The sequence below is a fragment of the Globicephala melas genome, unplaced genomic scaffold (genome assembly GCF_963455315.2).
Source record: "Globicephala melas unplaced genomic scaffold, mGloMel1.2 SCAFFOLD_470, whole genome shotgun sequence".
NCBI lineage: Eukaryota > Metazoa > Chordata > Mammalia > Artiodactyla > Delphinidae > Globicephala > Globicephala melas.
The window spans coordinates 1-21,630 of NW_027207638.1; the positions used below are offsets into that span (position 1 = coordinate 1).

A 21,630-nucleotide genomic window follows, 5' to 3' on the forward strand; every position below is an offset into this window, starting at 1 on the left:
TTTGAGCAGATACTTCACCAAAGAGGATATAAGAATGGTCAATAAGATTATGAAAAGAATGCTCAATATCACTAGTCATTAGGGAAATTCAAGTTAAAATGGGATACTACTATACATGTATAAGCATGGCTGGCATTGGTAAGAGTATAGAACAGCTGGAACATTCACTTATTACCATATGACCCAGCAATACCACTGCTAGGTATTTATCCAGGAAAAATGAAAACATATATCCACACAAAGACCTGTATGTGAATATTCACAGGCGCTTTAGTCATAAAAGATAAAACTGGAAACAACCCCCAGTTCCACCAACTGGTGAAAGTGTAAACAAATCACAGTATAAGCATCGATGGAGTACTACTCAGTAAAACAGAACAGACTGCTGAGACATCTCAAAGCGTTATGCTAAGTGAAAGAAACCAAATGCAAAAGACTCCATACTACGTGATTTCATTTACAAAACATTATAGAAAAGGTATGATTATAATGGCAAAGACAGTTTTCTTATTCCATATGGATGAGTTTTCCCAGAAAAATTCCCTAGGGCCTCCAGTGTTGAAGCTGACCACTGAACAGATGTGCAACAGCCTCCACTCACTCTACATCAAACATCTGCCAACACGAGAGTTTTTACCCACTGCTAAATAGAACACTCTCTTGTTGGACACAAAGTACACTGCTGTGTCAGGATCGAGCTGGGGAACTCAGATTTCTTACCTATTCTTGTTTAACTGAATTGCAAAGTCTGTCATGTGCTGCAGAGCTTTGCTGGTGAAGTTCATTTCCATATAGATGTGCCCTTGGCGGTGAGTAAGTATTCCCGGAATCTCCAGGCCCTTAGCCTTTACTGCAGGCAGCCAGACCTGAAACACAGTATAAAGCCCAATGAAACCAGACAGGACGCTTCTGAATAAAGATGAAATTAAGATTTCACTTCCTTAGGCAACTAAGGTTATTTTTATACCATAAATACCAAGCCAAATGCAAAAGGCTCCAGATAAAGTCATATTTGCTGAATTTTGAGATCATTCTCAACTATTTAAGAACCAAAACGAACCCACCAAAAATCAAAAAACAAACAAAAAAACCCCAACCAAACCAAACAAAAACCCAACCCAAAACCAAAGCCAAAAACAAACAAAACAAGAAAAACAAGCCCCAAAATAGTCTATGGGTAGCCATGGCGAAAGGAGAAATTCCAATGAGCATAACATGGGGTTTCTTTGGTTAGTAGCTTTGGTAAAAGGCTTAAAAGGGGAAAAAACTGATCTAATGAAAATCGCATGTTTACAATATTTGAAGACTTTTAAAAATCATTACCAAATTCCTTATCAGTAATGTGTTAAGGGCAAGGACCATGTCTTATGTATATTTTTAACTCTCGTTATAGTCTCTGGGAAATAGTAAGTATTCAGATGTCGTTTAAGTAATCTGAATGCCTATTTTCTCTATATAATTATTTCGTGACCCACCTCTGGCCCCAGAATCTGTGATACTCCTGGAGTGTACCAGTTTACACACACACACACACAGACACACACACATATATATATATAAAACCAACAGGAATTCATGAACTGTCCTGACTAAAGACAGAGTACCCATTAGTCAGTGGGTGGCTAGTTAACATGAGAATATACTCAACCACATTACAGGAAAAAAGGGAAAAAGAAAAGAAGAAAATGACACTATTTAATAGTACAAGATACTATTTTTCATCTATCAGAGGGTCAAAAATTCAAAAAGTCAATAATAGTGAAGGAGAATATAAGGAATCTGGCACTATTACATTCTGCTTTGGAGAACATAATTTGATGTCACCTTTTTGGAGGGTAAGTTGGTAATGTCTTTTTTTAAAAAAATAATTTATTGTTTTATTTTTGTCTGCGTTGGGTCTTAGTTGCAGCACACAGGATCTTTGTTGCGGCAAGCAGGATCTTTTTGTTGCTGCGCGGGCTCTTCGCTGTGGCACGTGGGCTTCTGTCTAGTTGTGGTGTGTTGATCTCTCTCTCGTTGTGGAGCACAGGCTCCAGAGTGCATGGGCTCTGTAGTTTGTGGCACATGGGCTCTCTAGTTGAGGTGCGCGGGCTCAGTAGTTGTTGCATGCAGGCTCAGTGGCTGTGGTGCGTGGGATTAGTTGCCCAGTGGCAATATGGGATCTTAGTTCCCCAACCAAGGATCGAACCTACGACCCCTGCACTGGAAGGCGAATTCTTTACCACTGGACCACCGGGGAAGTCCCTGTAATGTCTTTTTTTTTTTTTTTGCGGTACGTGGGCCTCTCACTGCTGTGGCCTCTCCCGCTGTGGAGCACAGGCTCCGGACGCGCAGGCTCAGAGGCCATGGCTCACGGGCCTAGCGGCTCCATGGCATGTGGGATCCCCCCGGACCGGGGCACGAACCCGTGTCCCCTGCATCGGCAGGCGGACTCTCAACCACTGCTCCACCAGGGAAGCCCCTGTAATGTCTATTTTTAAATGCTTAAATGATCAAGCACATTCCAAGTTTATCCTATAGATATGCTTACAAAAATATACCATGATACATATAAACAAGAATGTTCATGGTTAACATCATAATAACAAAAAAGGGGGCGGGGATAGGACTAGATGAATAACCTAAATGTCCATCCCAAGAGAAAGATTAAATACGTTGTGGCACACATCAATAAAGTGGATACAGCCATTCAAAAGACTGTGGTAGAGAAAAAACAAGGTGCAAAACAGTATATCCCACTGACAGTATTTAAAGGATACAAACATACAGGTATATGCATGATCTTTTTTTCTTCTGAGAGGACACAGAAAAAGTTAATAGTGGCTACTTATGGGGAAGTGGGGACAGAGGGAAACTTAATTTTCCACCTGATCTTTCTACATTATTTAAATTTGTCATTTCTAGGTATTACTGTAATGTTAGTAAACAGGTACGTTACATAATCTCTTAATCAATTAAAAGTCTATGGGGATAATATCCAATGCAGTAACCTTACAACAAAGCTACTAAGTTGTGCCAAAACACTATAGCTCAGTTTTGAATCACATTTCTGGTTAGTCTATGTAATGGGTGTGTACACAAAGACAAGACTCCTGCGAAGGACAACTGGTTTACTATCTGCAGCAGGGATCCCCCACACCGAGCTGGTTGAGCAGGCAGAAAATTCAGAAAGCAACCAGGCGTGCTGCCCCTCAGAAAGGCAAAATTAAAAGAAACCTAGCTTAGCCTGGAAGGCACTATTCCCAAGGGCCGAAATATGCTTCATTTACAGGGAGTTTCCCCTTCCCCTTTTGAATTTCAGTCTGAGCATGACATCAAGTGAGGCTGAGACTAGAGGGACACCAATGACACTAACCTAAATCAAAACTCTAAAAAGGTGTAGTAAAATGCATGGAAACCAAATCTCGGCAATGGCACTCTAGAATCCATATGCAGTACCAATGGAAAAAGGAGTGGAAAGAATGCAAAGTAAAATGTTACTTCTCTATTATGTCTTTCTCCTCCTGCTGTTGCTCTGTATATCACATCTACACTAGACTGACTTCAGTGTTGACAAGCTAGGCAATATTTCTAAACTAGAGAACAAATACTAAATGCTTAGTATTTCCAATTTTAAGTCTAATTATACAAATGGTTAATAAGGATGCTATGGTGCTTCTTATTGCCAGGTTTAAGGCCGCCTTTCATCCTCCTCGTAAATCCTCTAGAAAAAGAGCCCCAACCTTGGATTTATTATAGTGAGAGTAACACAAATGTCAGATGCTAAATAATTCAGGTCCTGTCCACTAAGAAAGTGTTGTTTTACTTACAGCCTTAGGAGCCACATATCCACCAGGTGCCATGCCTATCCCTGTGGAGAGTTCAAATAGGTCATTCAGACCACTGCTGACCACAGCAGGAGTAAGTGAAGGAGCAAAGGTTGCAGGCACTGATGATGGGATGAAGGACTGTCCCACCTGCAGGGAATAAAAGGGAAGGGGAACAGGGAGATCAGGAAGAACTCACTGATAGTCCCTAAAATGCTGCTATATATTTTAATAGTATTGATAAATCAATAAGAACACACCATAATTACAATATTCTTAGGCGTTTAATTCGTATATTCTTTGTCCTTCAAATCATCATGGTTATTTTTTCATCATTGAAAAGATACACACACTCTTTAGAAGTTCTATCAAGAGAGTCATCAGTAGGATCAGGAACACAGTGATCCAAAGTTTTTTCTGTTTGTTTCCAATTTTAGCTTCCACGATTCTGTGCAAGAGGCCTACAGGTACCCTAATGAAGGGGGAATCTGTTTCTATAGAAAGAAGGAGAAGCATCCAACTTAGACAGCAGTTCCATTTCCACTTGGGTCCAGGCAAGTCTTATTTCCGCATTTAGGCATAAATATCTAGTAGGAAACTCTCCTGGGGGAGATGGATACTCACACCCCCGCTAACTCACATACGAGGAGAGTCTCACTCTGAGTCCAGCTGACGCTCAAGCTCTTTCTAGACGACAGAAAAGAGTATTCTCTCGTCAAGATGGGAGGTTCCATTTCCTTTAGCCCTTTAATGTCAGGAAGACAAAGAACTCTGTAGACACCAGAGCGCCAATCCCTAAAGAGAACCCTACACCACATGTGGTGTATGGTCCCAAAGAATCCAAGTAACCCTACGCTACTTTCTACTCTTCATACACTGCTACAGAGGTTCTGGTGTACAGGGCTAGATAGCAGCAGTGGCTGGTCTGAGAACGTGTGCATAGGAAAGGCATCAAACAGGGGGCAGTGCATCCCACGGTGAAAAAAACCGATGGCACGGACTGCCAGACTTCCTCCAATGCCCCCGCCAAGGTCACTGCCAAGCTGAAAGAGAGAAAGGAGAGAGAGGAGAGAAAGGTAGAGTTCATTTAGCTAAGTACTAGATGCCCATACAGAATCTGTAAATTGCTCTACCAAGTTGCGGGGAATACATGCTATTCAACTTGACTCCCAAAGCCTAAAGAAATTCTAGATTGCAAAGAAATATAACCTAGGGGAACTGAGGAGGGGAAGTGATGGTGTGTGGGAGTTTTGAGAAAACGTGGAAAGATGATGGAGCTGGGACATCTCAGGGATGTTTCAGATCCAATCTTTCCACTGGGGTACATAGGCACAAACCCAAACAGGATTTAAAGAGTTTACATATTCCAAGAAGCTATATCTCTAAGTCGTAATGTTCTGAATATGTTTTATTTTTTCTTTAAAAGGAAATTTAAGGTGGGGGAGAAAAAGAAAAACTAAAATATGTTTTGAACTACAAAACTTGCCGCCCCACTGAGAAAGTGGGAACCAAACCAGTAATGAGCTGCAATTTCAAGCTTCAAAAATTATAGCTTGAACAAGAGTGATTTTTAGAGTTTAGAACTCTCCTAAGAAAGCAAACGGCTGGGTTAGGAAGATATCCTATCTGGGTAGGAAATGCGAAGGCATGCAATTCTTCAAATCTCTCCCACAGTCAATACAGCTAAGGAGAAATGCTGTGATTTATCTGGAGTAGATCATTTAAAAGGATGCTAACTATTGGAGAATTAGACTAATGCAATTAGCTAGGTGACAGGAAAATAATTCCACATAGTCTTACTTCTGCCTCTTTTCCCCGTCAGGGCTCTGATATAATTCACCCTGAATTCCAGGACAAAAGCATTAAAGAAGAACTGAAGCTGAAAATAGCTAGCATGAAAAAACATAAAACACACATACCCACAACTAATGGTGCTGTTCAGAAAGCAAACAATACGCTTTTGTTCTACGATTCTGTACTGCTACTTCCCTAGTTCTCACTGTGCATCTAACATTCCCCTCTGAATCACCAAATGCCTTGTCTGCTTTACAAAACACTGTTTCCTTTATTGTCTGTCATTTAGTAGTAGAAACTTGGAGAGCTCTAGGCTGTGGTTGTGTTAAAAAAAAAAAAACAACTGTATTTGTCTTCAGGATTTGAAAGAGGGGATTTATTACCTTCTCAATGGACAGATATATAAAACTGGGTTGCCAAAATCTCAAAAATAATATATATACTGAAAAATAATGGGACTTATTTCCACCACAACAGAACAAAACCCCCAGGCGTTTCATAACTGGCATGAATAAGCATGTTCTGCACTAAGCTACACAACACTCCAAAGCTCAAAGAACCAACATTTGCAAAGTCTGGTTCCTGAAGACTATTTACTGGTTGGACATGGGGCGAGAAGTCACAGGCATACAGATAAAAAGGTCATCACAACCAAGAATTCGAGTAACTGGAAAAGAATGACAGCAAATAGAAAAGATATTACACACCTACCTTCTCCCTGTTTCTAGAATAACACACATCCACAGCATGACATCTGAAAAGCATGAGATTCCTTTTATTCAAACACACACTCACATTTGCTGGACATAAGGTACTATGGGGACTATAAAGATGCCGGGCAATGAGGGGAAAACAATAGATGAACAAGATCCAGGCTTTGCAAACTGGCAAAAAAACAAAACACGAATGCAAAAACCATACAGAATATACTAAAGCAAAAAAAGAAAGTTCTGAATAGAACTTTTGGCTGAAGGATAATGAAAAGAAGCTTCAAAGACATGGTAGTGTGAAATTATAGAATGCAAAAAGGAGGAGGTTATTTCTCAAATAGCCTGAACAAAGGTTAAGAAGTAGGAATAAAAGCATGATCAAGAAGGATGAGTAGGGACTTCCCTGGTGGTCCAGTGGCTAAGACTCCATGCTACCAATGCAGGGGATCCAGGTTCGATCCCTGGTCAGGGACTAGATCCCGCATGCTGCAACTAAGAGTTTGCATGCCTCAACTAAAGATCTCGCACACCACAACTAAAAGATTCCCTCATGCCGCAACGAAGATCCCACATGCCACAACGAAGATCCCGCATGCGGCAATGATGATCCTGTGTAGCCAAATAAATAAATACTTTTTTTAAAAAAAAAAAGGAAGAAGAAGGAGTAGTCTAATTAGACTGGAGCACAGGGTAGATATGTGTTAAAAAAAAAAAGTCAAAGAAAATAAGTTTGCAAAGGCAAACTGATTATGGTTAAGTCTTTAGTTTTCAATTCCTCCATCACAAAAACCTGGAGGTTTCTTAGAGTAAGATTCAATCTTTCTAAGATTACTAATAACTACTTCAATTGTGTTCTATTAACTATGGTTTTCAACCTTAGATACACAATGGAATAAACCACCTGCGTGTGTATAACTGTGGGGAGGAGGGGGATTTTTAGAAGTACTGATGCCCGAGTCTCAATCCCAGTCATACTGATTTAATTGTTCTGAGTTGTAGCCTGGACATCAGAATTTTAAAAAGCTGCCCTAGGGATTCTAATGTACAGACAAGGTTGAAAACCATTGCCTTAGAGAATTAACTATGATTTGGAATCAGACAAGAATATATGTTCAGGAATTACTTTGGCACTAACTCCTGAATTGAAAAGGAAGCTAGAACTTAAGAAGAAAGAAAACCCCATTTCTTTATTTTTATACATTAATTAATTAATTTTTGGCTGCGTTGGGTCTTCGTTGGCAGGAGGATTCTTAACCACTGTGCCACCAGGGAAGTCCAAGAAAAACCCTTTCTAAGGAAGGGAATGATGCAGAATGTCTCACTTGTCCTGATGCTGGTTTTGATTTAGCTTTATGACTTTCTGATGGGCTTACACATCCTCCCTCCAGCAACTCTCCTCCCTTCTGGCCTATCTCACAACTGAAGCTTGAAAGAGATGGAATTCTTTATGGACCTTGTTGGCACTCGATGGCAAGAAAGAAAAAACACACTGGAAGAGAAATGGCAGTATTATCAAATATGCTACATTAAATAAAAGGCATTGAGAAAAGGCACTCACTAGTGGTGTTATTTCCAAAGGAAATAAAGCCCATTTATAGCCCTTATTTTCTTAGATTTCATTCTTATTATACTTGAGTATTATATGAATATTATCTTAGCTGGACAGGATCTAAATGTACTCCCCCCCTCCTCCCCATCATGCTGCTTGTCAATTTTATTCAAAAACATGTAAGAGAAACTGAAAAGTAATTCTGATACTCCTTTGTTTACATTCAGCTTATCAAATACAACTCAGCTGCAACCCACAATCAAGAACTCTTGATCTTACAGAGACAGAATCCAAAGGGTGTTAGAGACATGTAGCCAGAAATATAAAGGTTCACATAACTGTGCTATGTCCAGAGAGCAAAAGGAAAGGACAATTTCAATATGTTTTCTAACTAGCAAAACTATAGCTTACTCAGACTTTATTCAGCATCTTTCCTTTTGACTGAAAAGTTTCTAAGGGAGGTTATCATCTTCCTCTCTGAAAATATGACACAGGTGACAGCACAGTGTTGGGCAAGAGTAACTAACAGGGAGATGTCAGCAAGGATGGGAGCCAATTCCCCAGTGAGGGCCTCTCCTATCTACAGCGACAAGCAGGATGATGCAGATATTAATCGAGGGGTGGGGGAGGCGAGAAAGCTGAACAAAACACAGCAATGTCGTTGTCATGTTGGCCTGTCGTTGTCATGTTGGCCTGAACTAGCCACTAACCATTTCAGTTCAGTTGCTGGTATCATCTGGAGTCAGACAAGATTCATCTGTTTGGTAATACTTACTAATCAGGTAGGGTACAAAATCAGTCAAACTGGACTTGTAAAATTTCAGTGATATCTATTATCCAGTAAGCTGGGAGAGGTGAGTGAAAAGTGCCAGAGGCATAAGGCATGGCTTTAATCTCAATCTTAGGTGTCAAAATACTGTGTACGTTTTAAGTGTCTTTTGGAGCTGTCCATTTCCCGTTAATCCCAGGACTGCCTTAATGAGGCCGCTATTTTCTCCATGAAGGAAATAATGTCAACTATAGACCAACTAAATCAGGATATAGGAAGATGAAGGAGAGGTGCCAATTTCAGGAAAAGAACACTTCAAATGCTGAAAACTGAGCAGAATTTTCCTACAGGTCCATAGCTGATACCCAAGTCTAAAATTTCTGCTAGTGGTAAAGCTTCCCCAGCCCCCAATCTAAATCACATTAAATGGCACTAAGAATAACAATAACATTTCGCTACTGCCACAGAGTGGGTGCTTTATCATGCCGAAAGTAGTGCTGAAATAGGTTCAGTTCATATTGAACCAGGGAGATGTGTCGCTGCACTGTTCATTCAGTAATTGGATGGAAAGTAGTGATTTCATGGTGACTTATTTTATGGGCTAAAGGGATTTCAGCACGGTTGCATGAGCTCTGCTGCAGAACCAGGCTGAGTCAAAAGTTTGAGAGCTGAGTCTGCATACCAAAAGGAAATACCTTCATCCAATGGCAACATGCTACAAAAGCAGAAGTACAGAGAAAGAACCCAAGACTGAGGTTCTGTAAGGGACCAAGTCTGCCTGACTCCAAGAAAAGGAAAAGTCTTGACATGGCCACCAAGCAGACCGAAAACAAAACAAGAACAACAACAGAAAAAACCCCACATGGGATTTCCCTGATGGCGCAGTGGTTAAGAATCCGCCTGCCAACGCAAGGGACATGGGTTCAATCCATGTCCCCTGAAAATGGGTAGATAATCCAAAATACAAGACAATTTTCAGTCTCCAATTATGGAACATGAGCAAGGGTGAGAAGAACCCTGGGAATGAGCAACTAAATCTAAATCGGTCAAATTCAACTCTTGGTCAATTTCTGGTAGGCTGGATCACCTAACAGCAAATCACAACAGGAAAATGTCCTGGGGTCAGGGGGTGAGGGTGTGGAGGGGTAGGAGGCAGAACAAAGGTAAAGTCAGAGAGGTCTGTTTTGTAGGAGGTGCCAGAGGCTCACCAAAATATAATTCTTCTGTGGAAATCACTGCCTTGGTTTAAAGATCAATTTTGTAACATCTCTACCTAACTTCATCTGGAGCTTCATTTGGCTCAATATTCTCAGTCTTGGCTGCAAAATTAAAGTAACTTCGATTTTTTTAAAAAATTACCAATGTCTAAGGTCCTGTCTCCCAGAAATTCCGTTTAATTGCTCTAGGGTTGGGTCTAAACGCTGACAATATATATTTTTAAATACCAATTATGCAGCTAGAGTGAGAACCACAAAGCTTGAAATAAAAGGTTAGTAGCTGCCACGCTTCATTAGCAGCACACCACTGACCTCTACGGGTAAGGTTCTGTTAGAAACCAGTGATAAAAGCAGCAAAAACGCTGCTGAGAGCTGTTCTGAGATGAACACCCACGTAACCTGAGTGCTGCTTGCCAGACAATCACATAACTCTAATCCAGGCCATATTTTAAATGGGGACGTGGGTCAAATTCTACCACACCCAGCAACATTCTTCTTCCTAGAGAGTGAAAGATAGACCTTTAACAAAATAATTTCAAGAGTTTCTTGCCCTCTCTCAATCTGAGGCAGAGTAGGAGCCCCCTTTCCAGGAGTGTGTTTACTACCGAAGCCAAGAGAACAAGGCATCTGGGTTTACCAACAGCTATTCAAACACTAAAGTGAAGTGGTTCACAGTGATCACAGATACTCTATGTCTTTACTATGCAAAATGTGGTCCACAGACCTGGGTGTTTGTTAGAAATGCAGACTCCTAGGCCTCACCCCAGAGCAACAAGAATCTGTCTTGTTCAAGATCTCCAGTTGATTTATGTACACATTAGCTTGAGAAGCACTGCTGTAAGGCAACAATTCATTCAAGAAACAGCACTATCTGTATAGACTAAGTAAAAACTTTGAGAACGATTTTCCTCTGTAAATTAGATAATTTACATAAGAACAATAAAAGCATTTTAAAACTGGCATAGACTACTGCTGCCACAGAAACTCGTCTTTCACACAGCCAGATTTAGGCCTCTTCCTTGTGATGTTCTCTTAAAAGGAATCTTGGTTCTTTGAGTGATACATATTTCACTACATACAGATCCAAAGCAAAAAGAAGGGCTTTTACTCCTCATTTTGATTTCTGGGACATATTTATATCACAGAATAAGCTGAAGAAACCTGCATGTAAACACTTTCTGGGGCTACAACACCAATTATACCATTTTAAATCCCAAAATCAGAATAAGCTAAAATTTAGAGTTACACAGAAACATTACTGGGCCTACCTAGCAAAGGCTGTATAATATTTAGACATCCAATTATAAAAACAATTTACTCTCCACCCCAAAGAGAATATCCTTTGCAAAAAAAGAAAATGAAAAAAGGCCCATGTGTGACTTGGGCTACTACAATCTGACAAAGTTCTAATTGTTTTTCTATCTGATGTAAACTTGCCAGAATTCTGACACATGACTGGATTAAGCTGTGTAAAATATAAGGAGAAAACTCACTAGTTTTAAGGGCCAGCAAGAGCTGATACAAAGCCAAATGGAAATAACATGTTTCTTTCCCTTCCATGCTAAAGTGGGTTAAGAAACAAGACGACAGAATCCTGGGCCAGTCAACATCAAAATATAGAGCCTCTTTCTCCCCTCCATCCTTCAAACTTAATTTCTTTGTCTTCTTAGGTTCAGCAAGTCCACTATGTCGTAAACCACTAGGGAAATAAGCAGGGTTGGTAAGGCATAACCGTGGGGAGGATGTAACATTTAACTTGTAGCTCATGTGTCAACAGAATAGGATGAGCTATTTCAGTGTTTATAAGGGATTTCTGAGAGTCTCCATGAATATTTCAATATTCATTTGTCAGTCTCCTGAGTCTATTAAGGAGGTTTATACAGCAATGTAGGATATCACACGAGGAAGCTATTCAGTCAACTCTATTCATTAGAGATATGAAAATGAAAAGCAAATGCTTTTATTCCCAAGGAAGACAAAAGCAGTGCTCATTTGTGTCACCATTAGCTAGAGTCCAGAGCTTGGTCAGTGTATAGACTCTGGAAGCAGTGACTTCCATTAGTAAAATGCATCCTCCACAAAGATATGACGGTAACCCTATCTCCTTAGGCTCTCTGTCAGACAAAAGTAAATGTACCTGTACCAGCTGGCATAAATCCCAGACATAATACTGCTCGTAAAGTAGAAGAGAAAATGCCAGTGTATGAAGCAGAAAGTAAGGTCGTTTTGTTTATGTAATCTCTGAGAACATATATTTTTGTATCTATGGCATTGCCTTCCAATTTCTGATGCTGGGAAATAAATCAGTTTGTTGGGCATATTTATAGTCATCAGGTTGATGAACAACTTATTTTCAAGTGTTCAGCTAAAAAAGCCCCTCTAATTCCACCACAGTTAAGTATCTAATTTGCAGGGAGCCATGTGATGAGACCTGCTTTTTTTCTGGCCTTCTCTACACAGATGGAAGGTCATCCTTAATATTTCTCATTTATCTTTTACAGCAACAGTAACTAATTGGCTTCCACTGGTGGCACATATTCACAGATACTCTGGACATTGGAGCCTTTTAGTATTAGAATCCTGGAAGCTAATTAAATTGGAAGTATGACAGGGTGGAGTGGGGGGGTGTGGATGGAAAAGGGGAAAAAAGAACCAATCAAGAAGTACTACTCGGGCTTCCCTGGTGGCGCAGTGGTTGAGAGTCCGCCTGCCGATGCAGGGGACACGGGTTCGTGCCCCGGTCCGGGAAGGTCCCACATGCCGCAGAGCGGCTGGGCCCGTGAGCCATGGCCACTGAGCCTGCGCATCCGGAGCCTGTGCTCCGCAACGGGAGAGGCCACAACAGTGAGAGGCCTGCATACTGCAATGAAAAAAAAAAAAAAAAAAAAGGAAGTACTTCTCAACTATAAGATACATTTTAAAAAAAAACACAAATGGCTCCAATGAACCTTTTGGAATTAGACAAGGCATAAGCCAACAAAATACAAAAAAGGCAAAAGTCTGAAAGCCTCAAAATAGGATGATCACTATGAGGTCATCTGAATGATGTTCAGGTCAGAAGGGGAATTACAGGGGCTATCCAGAGTTAAGCAGCAGGAGCAACAATAAGCTCTGGAAAGGTGACTAGGTTGGTTAAACATCAAAAGTTCCATTCAGAGGCAGGACAACAAAATAATCATGTACACTTGTAGACATATCCCATACCAATGATGAACAGTATCAATTAAATCTCTAGAAAAAATAATCCTGTCCTTTATCAAAGGACATTGCTCTGCTCGTCAAGGAAAGGTCTAGTTCTAAAAAGCGGAATAATTTAAAGTTCTTCAGCATATCAGAATTAAAAATAACCCCAGAAATTTAAAAATAAAAAGAATTTAAATAACCAAAAGAAAGAAGAAAGATGCTTACCAGACTATCTAGTCCTCCTCCCAAGAGATCCACTGCTCCCATCTGCATGGAGGATACCTGTGGCACATTGACTGGGGGACCAAGGTCAAGGTTTAAAAGATCCCCCAGAAGGTCACCTTGAGAGGGGATAACCTGAGGCTGTTCCAGGTTGGTGGCAGTGGTGGTGCCAACAGGGCTGTCACCCGCATCAGTGCTGCAAGTCACACACAGAAAGAGGGGAAAAGAGAAAAGTCAGTTTCACCTGGGACATAGTAACAAGGCAATGGGTGAAGGTCAGATATACAAAAACGGGAGGGGGAAAAAACTCTTATACTATATAACTTCATCAGTCAATCAATTTTAATTGAGCACCTACTCTATAAGGGAGCACTGTAATGAGAACTCTGGGGAAATACATCTTTTTTTTTTTTTAAAAAAGGAAATATATTTCCTGTTCTCAAATAACTTATACTCAAACAAACAAACAAAAAAACCCAGCATTCACAAAACAAGTGAAGAGCACACTCACTGTGTAAAAGCAGAAATGAGTATTGTGTGTCTGCACACTGACAGGATATAGATGAGAAGCAAAACAGAACCAGGTGGGGCTGATCCCAAAAGATTCTGAGAATGGTTTTATGGCTACATTTTCAAAAACAGCATAGTTATGAGGAACTACCAGGGAGAGACCTTCAGAAAAAGAAAGGATAGCTTGTGCAAAGGCACAGAAATGGACAATTTGACTTGAGGGGTGGTGAAAAAATTATACTGGCAGGAGCAGACACTGTAATTGGTAAGATTTGGGGGAAGTGAAGATGAGGGAAATACAACTCTGAAAACAGGTCTGGAGAGTTAATTTTTATATGATAGGCAATGCACAATCACTTTTATTTGTTGAACAAAGAACTAAAATGAACATTTAGAGGAACATTACCCAAGCAGCTGTGTGTATAATGGACTGAAGTTGGTAGAATGGACATGAAGATGAGCTAAGAGTGACCTAAACCGTTACTGCCACAACACTGTAAAAATAAGAACGAAGTGGTGAGTTCCAAGAGATGTTAAATGGACTAGGCAGGGGGAAATGATCTTAATAGATGGTGCTGGGTCAACTGAATAGCTGCATGGGACAAAAATGAGCCTTGACTCCTACACCTCACAACATAAACAAAAATTAGAGATAAATCAGACATAAATGTGAAGGGGAAAACCAAGAGGATTTCTATGACCTTGGAGAAGACAAAAGTTTCTACAAAAAGCTCTAACCAGGGCTTCCCTGGTGGCGCAGTGGTTGAGAGTCCGCCTGCCGATGCAGGGGACACGGGTTCGTGGGAGGATCCCTCATGCCGCGGAGCTGCTGGGCCCGTGAGCCATGGCCGCTGAGCCCGTGCGTCCGGAGCCTGTGCTCTGCAACGGGAGAGGCCACAACAGTGAGAGGCCCGCATACCACAAAAAAAAAAAAAAAAAAAAAAGCTCTAACCATAAAAGAAAAAAAGTGATGAGCTGGACTTCATTAAAATTAAGAACATTTCTTCTTCAAATGACACCATTAAGAGAGAGTGAGAAAAGGTATTCTCCACAGACTGGGAGAAGTTTGCAAAATATCCATCTGACAAAAGACCTGTATCCAAATTACATATAATTCCTATAAATCATTTGATCATTACATACAGAATTCCTACAAAGATGATAACTCATTAAAAAATAAGGAAAAGATCAGGCATGACACAAAAGAGGATATACTAGCAGTCTATAAACATGAAAAGGTACTCGCATCTTTACTCATCAGGAAAATGCAAATTAAAACTGTAAGACACCACTACAAATCAACCAGAATGGCTAAAATTAAAATGACTGACAATACCAAGTGCTGCTAAGGATGTGGATCACCTAGAACTCTTATACATTTCTGGAAGGAGTGTGCACTGGTACAATCACTTGGGAAAACTGGCAGTATCTCCTATAGCTAAATATACGTCTATTCTATAAACCAGCAATTCCACTAAGTGTATACACAAGAGAAATGAGTATATAAGTCTACCAACAGAAATATATAGGAATATTCGTAGCAGCTTTCTCCACAAGAGCCCCAAACTGGAAACAACCCAAAGATACATCAACAGCAGATATAAATAAATTGTGGCATATGCAGGCAATGGGATACTATGCACTAATAAATAGGAATAGACAACTGATAACATGGCATTAGAGTGGTCTGAGATATTATACTGTGCAAAAAAGCTAGAAACAGAAGAGCAAATGCTGTATGGTTCCATTTACATGATGTTCAAGAAGAGGCAAAACTAATCTACAGTGATAGAAATCAAAACAGTGGTTATCTCTGGAGGGTGGATATAACAGCAAAATGGCATGAGGAGTCTTCTGGGGTGCTGGAAATAGCCTATATCTGATCACAGTGGCGGTTATATGAGTGCATGCACACATAAAAATCTATTGAGCTATACACTAAAGATTAGTGCACTAATACTAAGATTATTATAAATGACATATTCATTTAAAAAGTGAAAAAAAACAATGAAAATTTCAGGCTCAGACGGCTTCACTGTGAATTATTCCAAACATTTAAGCAAAAAGTAAAACCAGGGCTTCCCTGGTGGCGCAATGGTTGAGAGTCCGCCTGCCGATGCAGGGGACATGGGTTCGTGCCCCGGTCTGGGAAGATCCCACATGCCGTGGAGAGGCTGGGCCCATGAGCCATGGCCGCTGAGCCTGCGCATCCGGAGCCTGTGCTCCGCAACGGGAGAGGCCACAACAGTGAGAGGCCCATGTACCGCCAAAAAAAAGTAAAACCAATCTTAGATAAACTTTAAAGTAGAATAGAGAATGACAATTGAAAGAATCTGAAAGTATTTCAGTTTTACTGAATGTTAAGGAATTACCCCTAATTTTGGCTTGATAATATATTGTGATTTTTTTTTAAGTCCTTATCTTTGAGAGATACCAAGTAAAGTACTCATTGGTGAAGTGATATGAGGTCTGGAATTTAATTTAAAATACTCCAGCTCCCTCAAGAAAAAAATTTGTGGGGGTGATAAATGAAACAAGATTGGCAAAATACTGATGACTGGTGAAACTGAGTGATGAGTACACGTGTTTCCTATACCATTCTATCTTGTATGTTTCCTAAGATTTATATAATTTTTTAAAAACTAAAAAACCACTATAAAAATTCCATTAATAAACAAACACTTTCTTAAAAAACGAAAACCCTAGGTAGGTTCTGACAACACTTGAACAAATAAGAATGAAGAATCAAACTCAGAAAAAACAAAAACGAAGAAGCGAAAGACTAGTGTTGCTCCATATAAGAGGAATCTGGAGGGATGATGGGGAAAATAATATGCTGCTTTCAATTCTGTTAAGTTTCAAGTGAGAAAAACAAGTAGGGAAGACCAACAGACAGCTAAGGAAAAGGGACTGGCAGAGTTACAGAAGTAAACTTGGGAAGAAATTCACACACACGCCTCAGGTGAAATGAGCAGAGTAACGCAGGGGTGCTGTGGTTAAGAGCAGGGCGTCTTTAACAGAATATATCAGTGGTAACTGTGCTTAGAAGATAAACCGCCTAAGGGAATACATAGAGAAGGTTCAGAATGAGCCTTGTGATACAACCAGAGAAGAGAAGGAACACAAAATTGCAACGATTAAAGAGAAAAACAACCTAAAAAAAAGAGGGCTTAGGAAGAAAAAGTGTCAAGGAAGCCAAAAGGAGACCTATCTAGATTGGGGAGAGGGTGGGTACAAATAAAACCAAAAATTAATAAGGAAGTCAAAAGGGGAAACAATTTCATATACACCTAGCAAGAAATATATGAAATCTCCATAAAGGGTATCCTCTGCCCGTGAAATTCTATCATCTCTCAACATGTACCGTTTGGGAAATGTGACAAAACACATGGATTTATCAGCACCTTTAAATAGAAGGCAGAAAAGGCACATATTTTCCTCCACTCTAATAGACAGGTAAGAGTATTATGAGAAGACAAAAGTGAGTTAGATGAAAAGAAGTAAATGATCTTATAGTTTCTACAAATTAAGAACATGATAAATCATTATTATGCATTTTTTCTAAACTGAAGACACAAGAAAACTAACATGAAAATCTTTCCCCATTGTGAAGGCATGGGAAATAACTGCATAAAACTGTCATCAAAGCAGTATTTTTTTCTTTCGGCAGTATTTTTAAAAGGTGAGATATTTCCAAGTTAGACAACTATTTACCATCTCAGGCCCACAGAGCAGCTGACAAGTATAGTAAGCAATACTCAACTAAAAAGCACTTTTCTCTTTCCCAAGTGATTTTAAAAGACCTCATGAAGTAAGCATTTTTAAGCCTCTAAGGTTTTATGGTGCAAATGTATTTCACGTCAGAGGCATATCACTTATTACTCTTAGGACGCAGAAGAAAGCTAGGTGATGTCAGTACTCTTACAGACATGCCATTTGCAGCAACATACCCATATTTATTTCAAAGGGGATTTTTCTGCACTTGTGTTTCTTTTTTAAAAACCCAAAACAGGGCTTCCCTGGTGGCGCAGTGGTTGAGAGTCCGCCTGCCGATGCAGGGGACGCGGGTTCGTGCCCCGGTCCAGGAAGATCCCACTTGCCACGGAGCGGCTGGACCCGTGAGCCATGGTCGCTAAGCCTGCGCGTCCGGGGCCTGTGCTCCGCAACGGGAGAGGCCACAGCAGTGAGAGGCCCGCGTAAGGAACCACATAAGGAATTGTGAAGGTAACAAATTGAAGGCTATTAATCTGATAAAGACCTTATGTAAGAGACTGTGCTTCTTTTTAAATATTGGTTCTCTCTGTGTTCTAGGAAGAGTTGTTTTTGTTTGTTGATTTGTTTTACTTTCCCCATCCCATTTGAGGGTCAAAGTTATCAGAAGAAAGGTAATTTAAATGGCAAACAACAGAAAGTCCGTATCTATTTATCAAAACTTGAAGCACAGACTGGGAGATGTACTTAGAAGTTAAATGGTCATATCTAGCGAATGTTAAATATGCTTGCCTACGAGGTCAAACACCCTGTAACGAGGCCTGATCCTTATGAAACCACAAGTTTCCTTTGGGTGAAAATCACAGCACTGCCCTAAAACCAAAGATTCAACGCAAGGGCTAATGAAAGATTAATAATCATTTTCTTGGGTACTGCCCTTTTCTTTTTGTTTATCTGTGCCCACAGTCTGTTAAAACAGAGCTACAGTATTGTAAACGTTGACTACACTAATTTGTAAAGCAATAAATCCTACACTCTGGCTATTCATGAACCACTGAAACAGCAATATATATTACACGATACGAGACACTCAAAAACGGTGCAAGTGCAGATACTCTAACCACTCAGAGATCAAATTCTACTTAAGATTTGAGGTTTATTATAATTAATGAAGGGAGATTCTTAAAAGATTCCAAGATACCCATTATAAGAGTTTATTAGAGTATTGCCGTTCCCAAATTAAAATTTTAAGGTTATCTATAAAGCAAGAGTTCCATGTTACCTGACAGTCTGTTCATAATAGCATTTCCTTACTGATATGGAGCAATTTATTTTGGTAAAAAAGGTACAGGCAACTGAACAACTATGTCTACACAGAATCTAGGCTGCTCTTATAAAACAATCTTGCAAACATTATTTCATTAACAGCTGGCTTTACAGCATAAGAGAAGCAGTATCTGCTAACTTCATCCATAAGCTTGAACCAAAGTTACAGTAAAGGATAAAAATAGCTAAATGTATACATGGGCAGACCTCATTTTATTGCACTTTGCAGATATTGCAGTCTTTACAAATTCAAAGTTTGTGGCAACCCTGCATTGTCAGATGATGATAAGCATTTTTAGCAATACAGTGTTTTTATTTTTATTTATTTATTTTTGCAGTACACGGGCCTCTCACTGCTGTGGCCTCTCCCATTGCAGAGCACAGGCTCCAGACACGCAGGCTCAGCGGCCATGGCTCACGGGCCCAGCCGCTCCACGGCATGTGGGATCCTCCCGGACCGGGGCACGAACCCGCGTCCCCTGCATCAGCAGGCGGACTCTCAACCACTGCACCACCAGGGAAGCCCCAGCAATACAGTATTTTTAAATTAAGATATGTAGACTTTTTTTAGACATAATACTATTGCACATTTAATAGACTACAGTATTAGTATAGACATAACTTTTATATGCACTGAAAACACAACAACAAAATAATTCATGACACTTCATCGCAGTGGTCTGGAACTGAAGTGCACTATCTCTGTGGTACACCTGTACAGGCTTTTTACCAAGTTTTCAACTCTGGGAAAATTTCTAGCCTCATCTTTCTGGAGACTTAAGCAACTTTCAAACTTTATCCATTTAGAAAATCTTCACCACAATTTTCTAAAGGCACAACCTTACCTACCCTGAGGTTAGAACACAGAGGGGCCTTTTAACCCATTGTTTGTGTGTGGTCACTACTATTCAGATGAAGCCTCCAGGGCAGCAGAGTAGGTTTGCCAAATGCATAACAAATTTTTCTAGGCTATAAAAGCTTGAGGAAGACCAACTTCGTCTAAACAGAGAATCACTTCTCACTCAAACCTAATTTACCTGCTTACCTCCCATGATGTACTGGCAAGTGTTTGCGATGGATTCCATGACTTCTTTCCACAAAAGCATTGGGCGGCTTATGGTACACTGAGGCCAAAGAACCAATGTGGCAGATGAGCTCATCCAACAGAGTTGGCTCAATAAGAGCTGTCTCCTCAGAGATCAGTGGCTTCTCAGACAAGACTACTTCTTTGGCTGTGACAGGATCAGTTGAGAGAAGGCGCCAATAAATAGAGCCCTGGTCTCGAAGGTCAGGATTATCAGAATCCTAATGAAAAGGTAATGGCAAGAAGGTTTAAATGTAACCTTTCTCCATACAGAAAGCCAAACTGCTGGATTTATTATCAAGGCAATGCTGAAGTGATTTACGCAGAGTTGGCCGTTAAGATATTTAGACTCAATATGTTGTTAATAGAGCCATAATTCTGTAATCTCTAACGTTTCCAAGAATTTAAATATAAATTGAAGTGGGTTAGTTCTAAGACTCAAATTCAACATGAAGTTGGGAAAAGGAAAATAAAAGTTTAAGCCAGTAAAAATCAACTGCTTACGATGGCCTCAGGACGTAAAAATAATGTTTTTAACTGCTTTAATATTAGCAGGATTATTCATGAAACACAGCTTACATATATTTCACCCATACCTCTTTCTTCATTCAAATATTTATTAACTATCTCCTATGGAGACATTGGCTAGGCCCTGGAAATAAAGAGACAACAACACAGTGCCTGACTTCAATGAGCTCAAAGAATATTAATTATTACGATATAGTATGAGAGGTACCATTACCTAAATAATAAAAAAAACTGTTCAAGAGAAAACATAATGAAGTGCTTCTAAAAGGGGTGACACTTGAATTTAGTGGTCTCGTTTTTTTTTTGTGGCTGTTTAAAAATAATTTTATACATGGTCATGGCTAAGAAAAATTTATTATCAATGACACATCACAATTTAGAAATGTATAATATAAAAATAAGTCTCCCCCATCATCCAACCCTACCCCACCTTAACTCCCCATCCCCAAAATAGCCATATTGACAGTGCACTATATATCTTACCAGAGAGCTCCCACACATATATATTTATTTTATACAAAACCAGTTTCATAGTATATATACTGCTCCTCAAGCTGCTTTCCATATTGGAACATACAGCTGTCATTTTCCACTGTATATGCAGCACTGCATCATTATTTACTAGTGTCCTATTGATGAACATTTAGGCTGTTGCCTCTTTCTCCCTCCTTCCTACTATTTATTTTTGCAATCATTATAAAGTGGCAATAAATATCCTGGTATCCACCTCTCAGAATGTCTATATAGTGGCATTCATTTACGCATGAATTGTTCCAGTGGTATCATGTTATTAAAGGCAACAATCAGTCCCATTTCAATTTCTGTATTTAAAACACATACAAAAATATTTTCTTTAAACTAGGCCAGGGTTTTTCCCATGAGTTTCTACATAAGCAGATGAACTGGTTTATAATTTAGCCATTTAAGGCACGTATCATTCAGCTCAATACCGGAAGTGACCCTGATGGTTTTATATAGATTTTCTTAATCATGTATTATTTAATTTGCACTCAAAATGCAGTGCTGGTAAAAAACAAAAAAGCATAAAGAACACTGAGATACAAGTTAATACAGTATAAAAATGGTAAATTTTACCTCAAGATAATCTTTATCACATTCATAGGTTGCATTATTCTAATAAAAATGCACATATATACATGTATTATTCATATCAAAATGTTTGTAGCATTTGAAATGCCAGGGTTAAAAAAAGGAAACAGT

General features: G+C 39.7%; 1 protein-coding gene across 1 annotated transcript in view; it reads right to left on the bottom strand.

Moving 5' to 3' along the window:
* Positions 1-720: 720 nt before the first annotated feature.
* Positions 721-21,630, bottom strand: part of LOC115850802 (AP-2 complex subunit beta-like) — a gene marked incomplete at its 3' end in the record, with an annotated part of 71,195 nt that continues 50,285 nt past the window's right edge. The window contains 4 exon segments of the mRNA XM_060293308.1: positions 721-866; positions 3,810-3,956; positions 13,254-13,446; positions 19,843-20,102. Of these exon segments, the coding sequence (XP_060149291.1) occupies positions 721-866; positions 3,810-3,956; positions 13,254-13,446; positions 19,843-20,102 (746 nt within the window).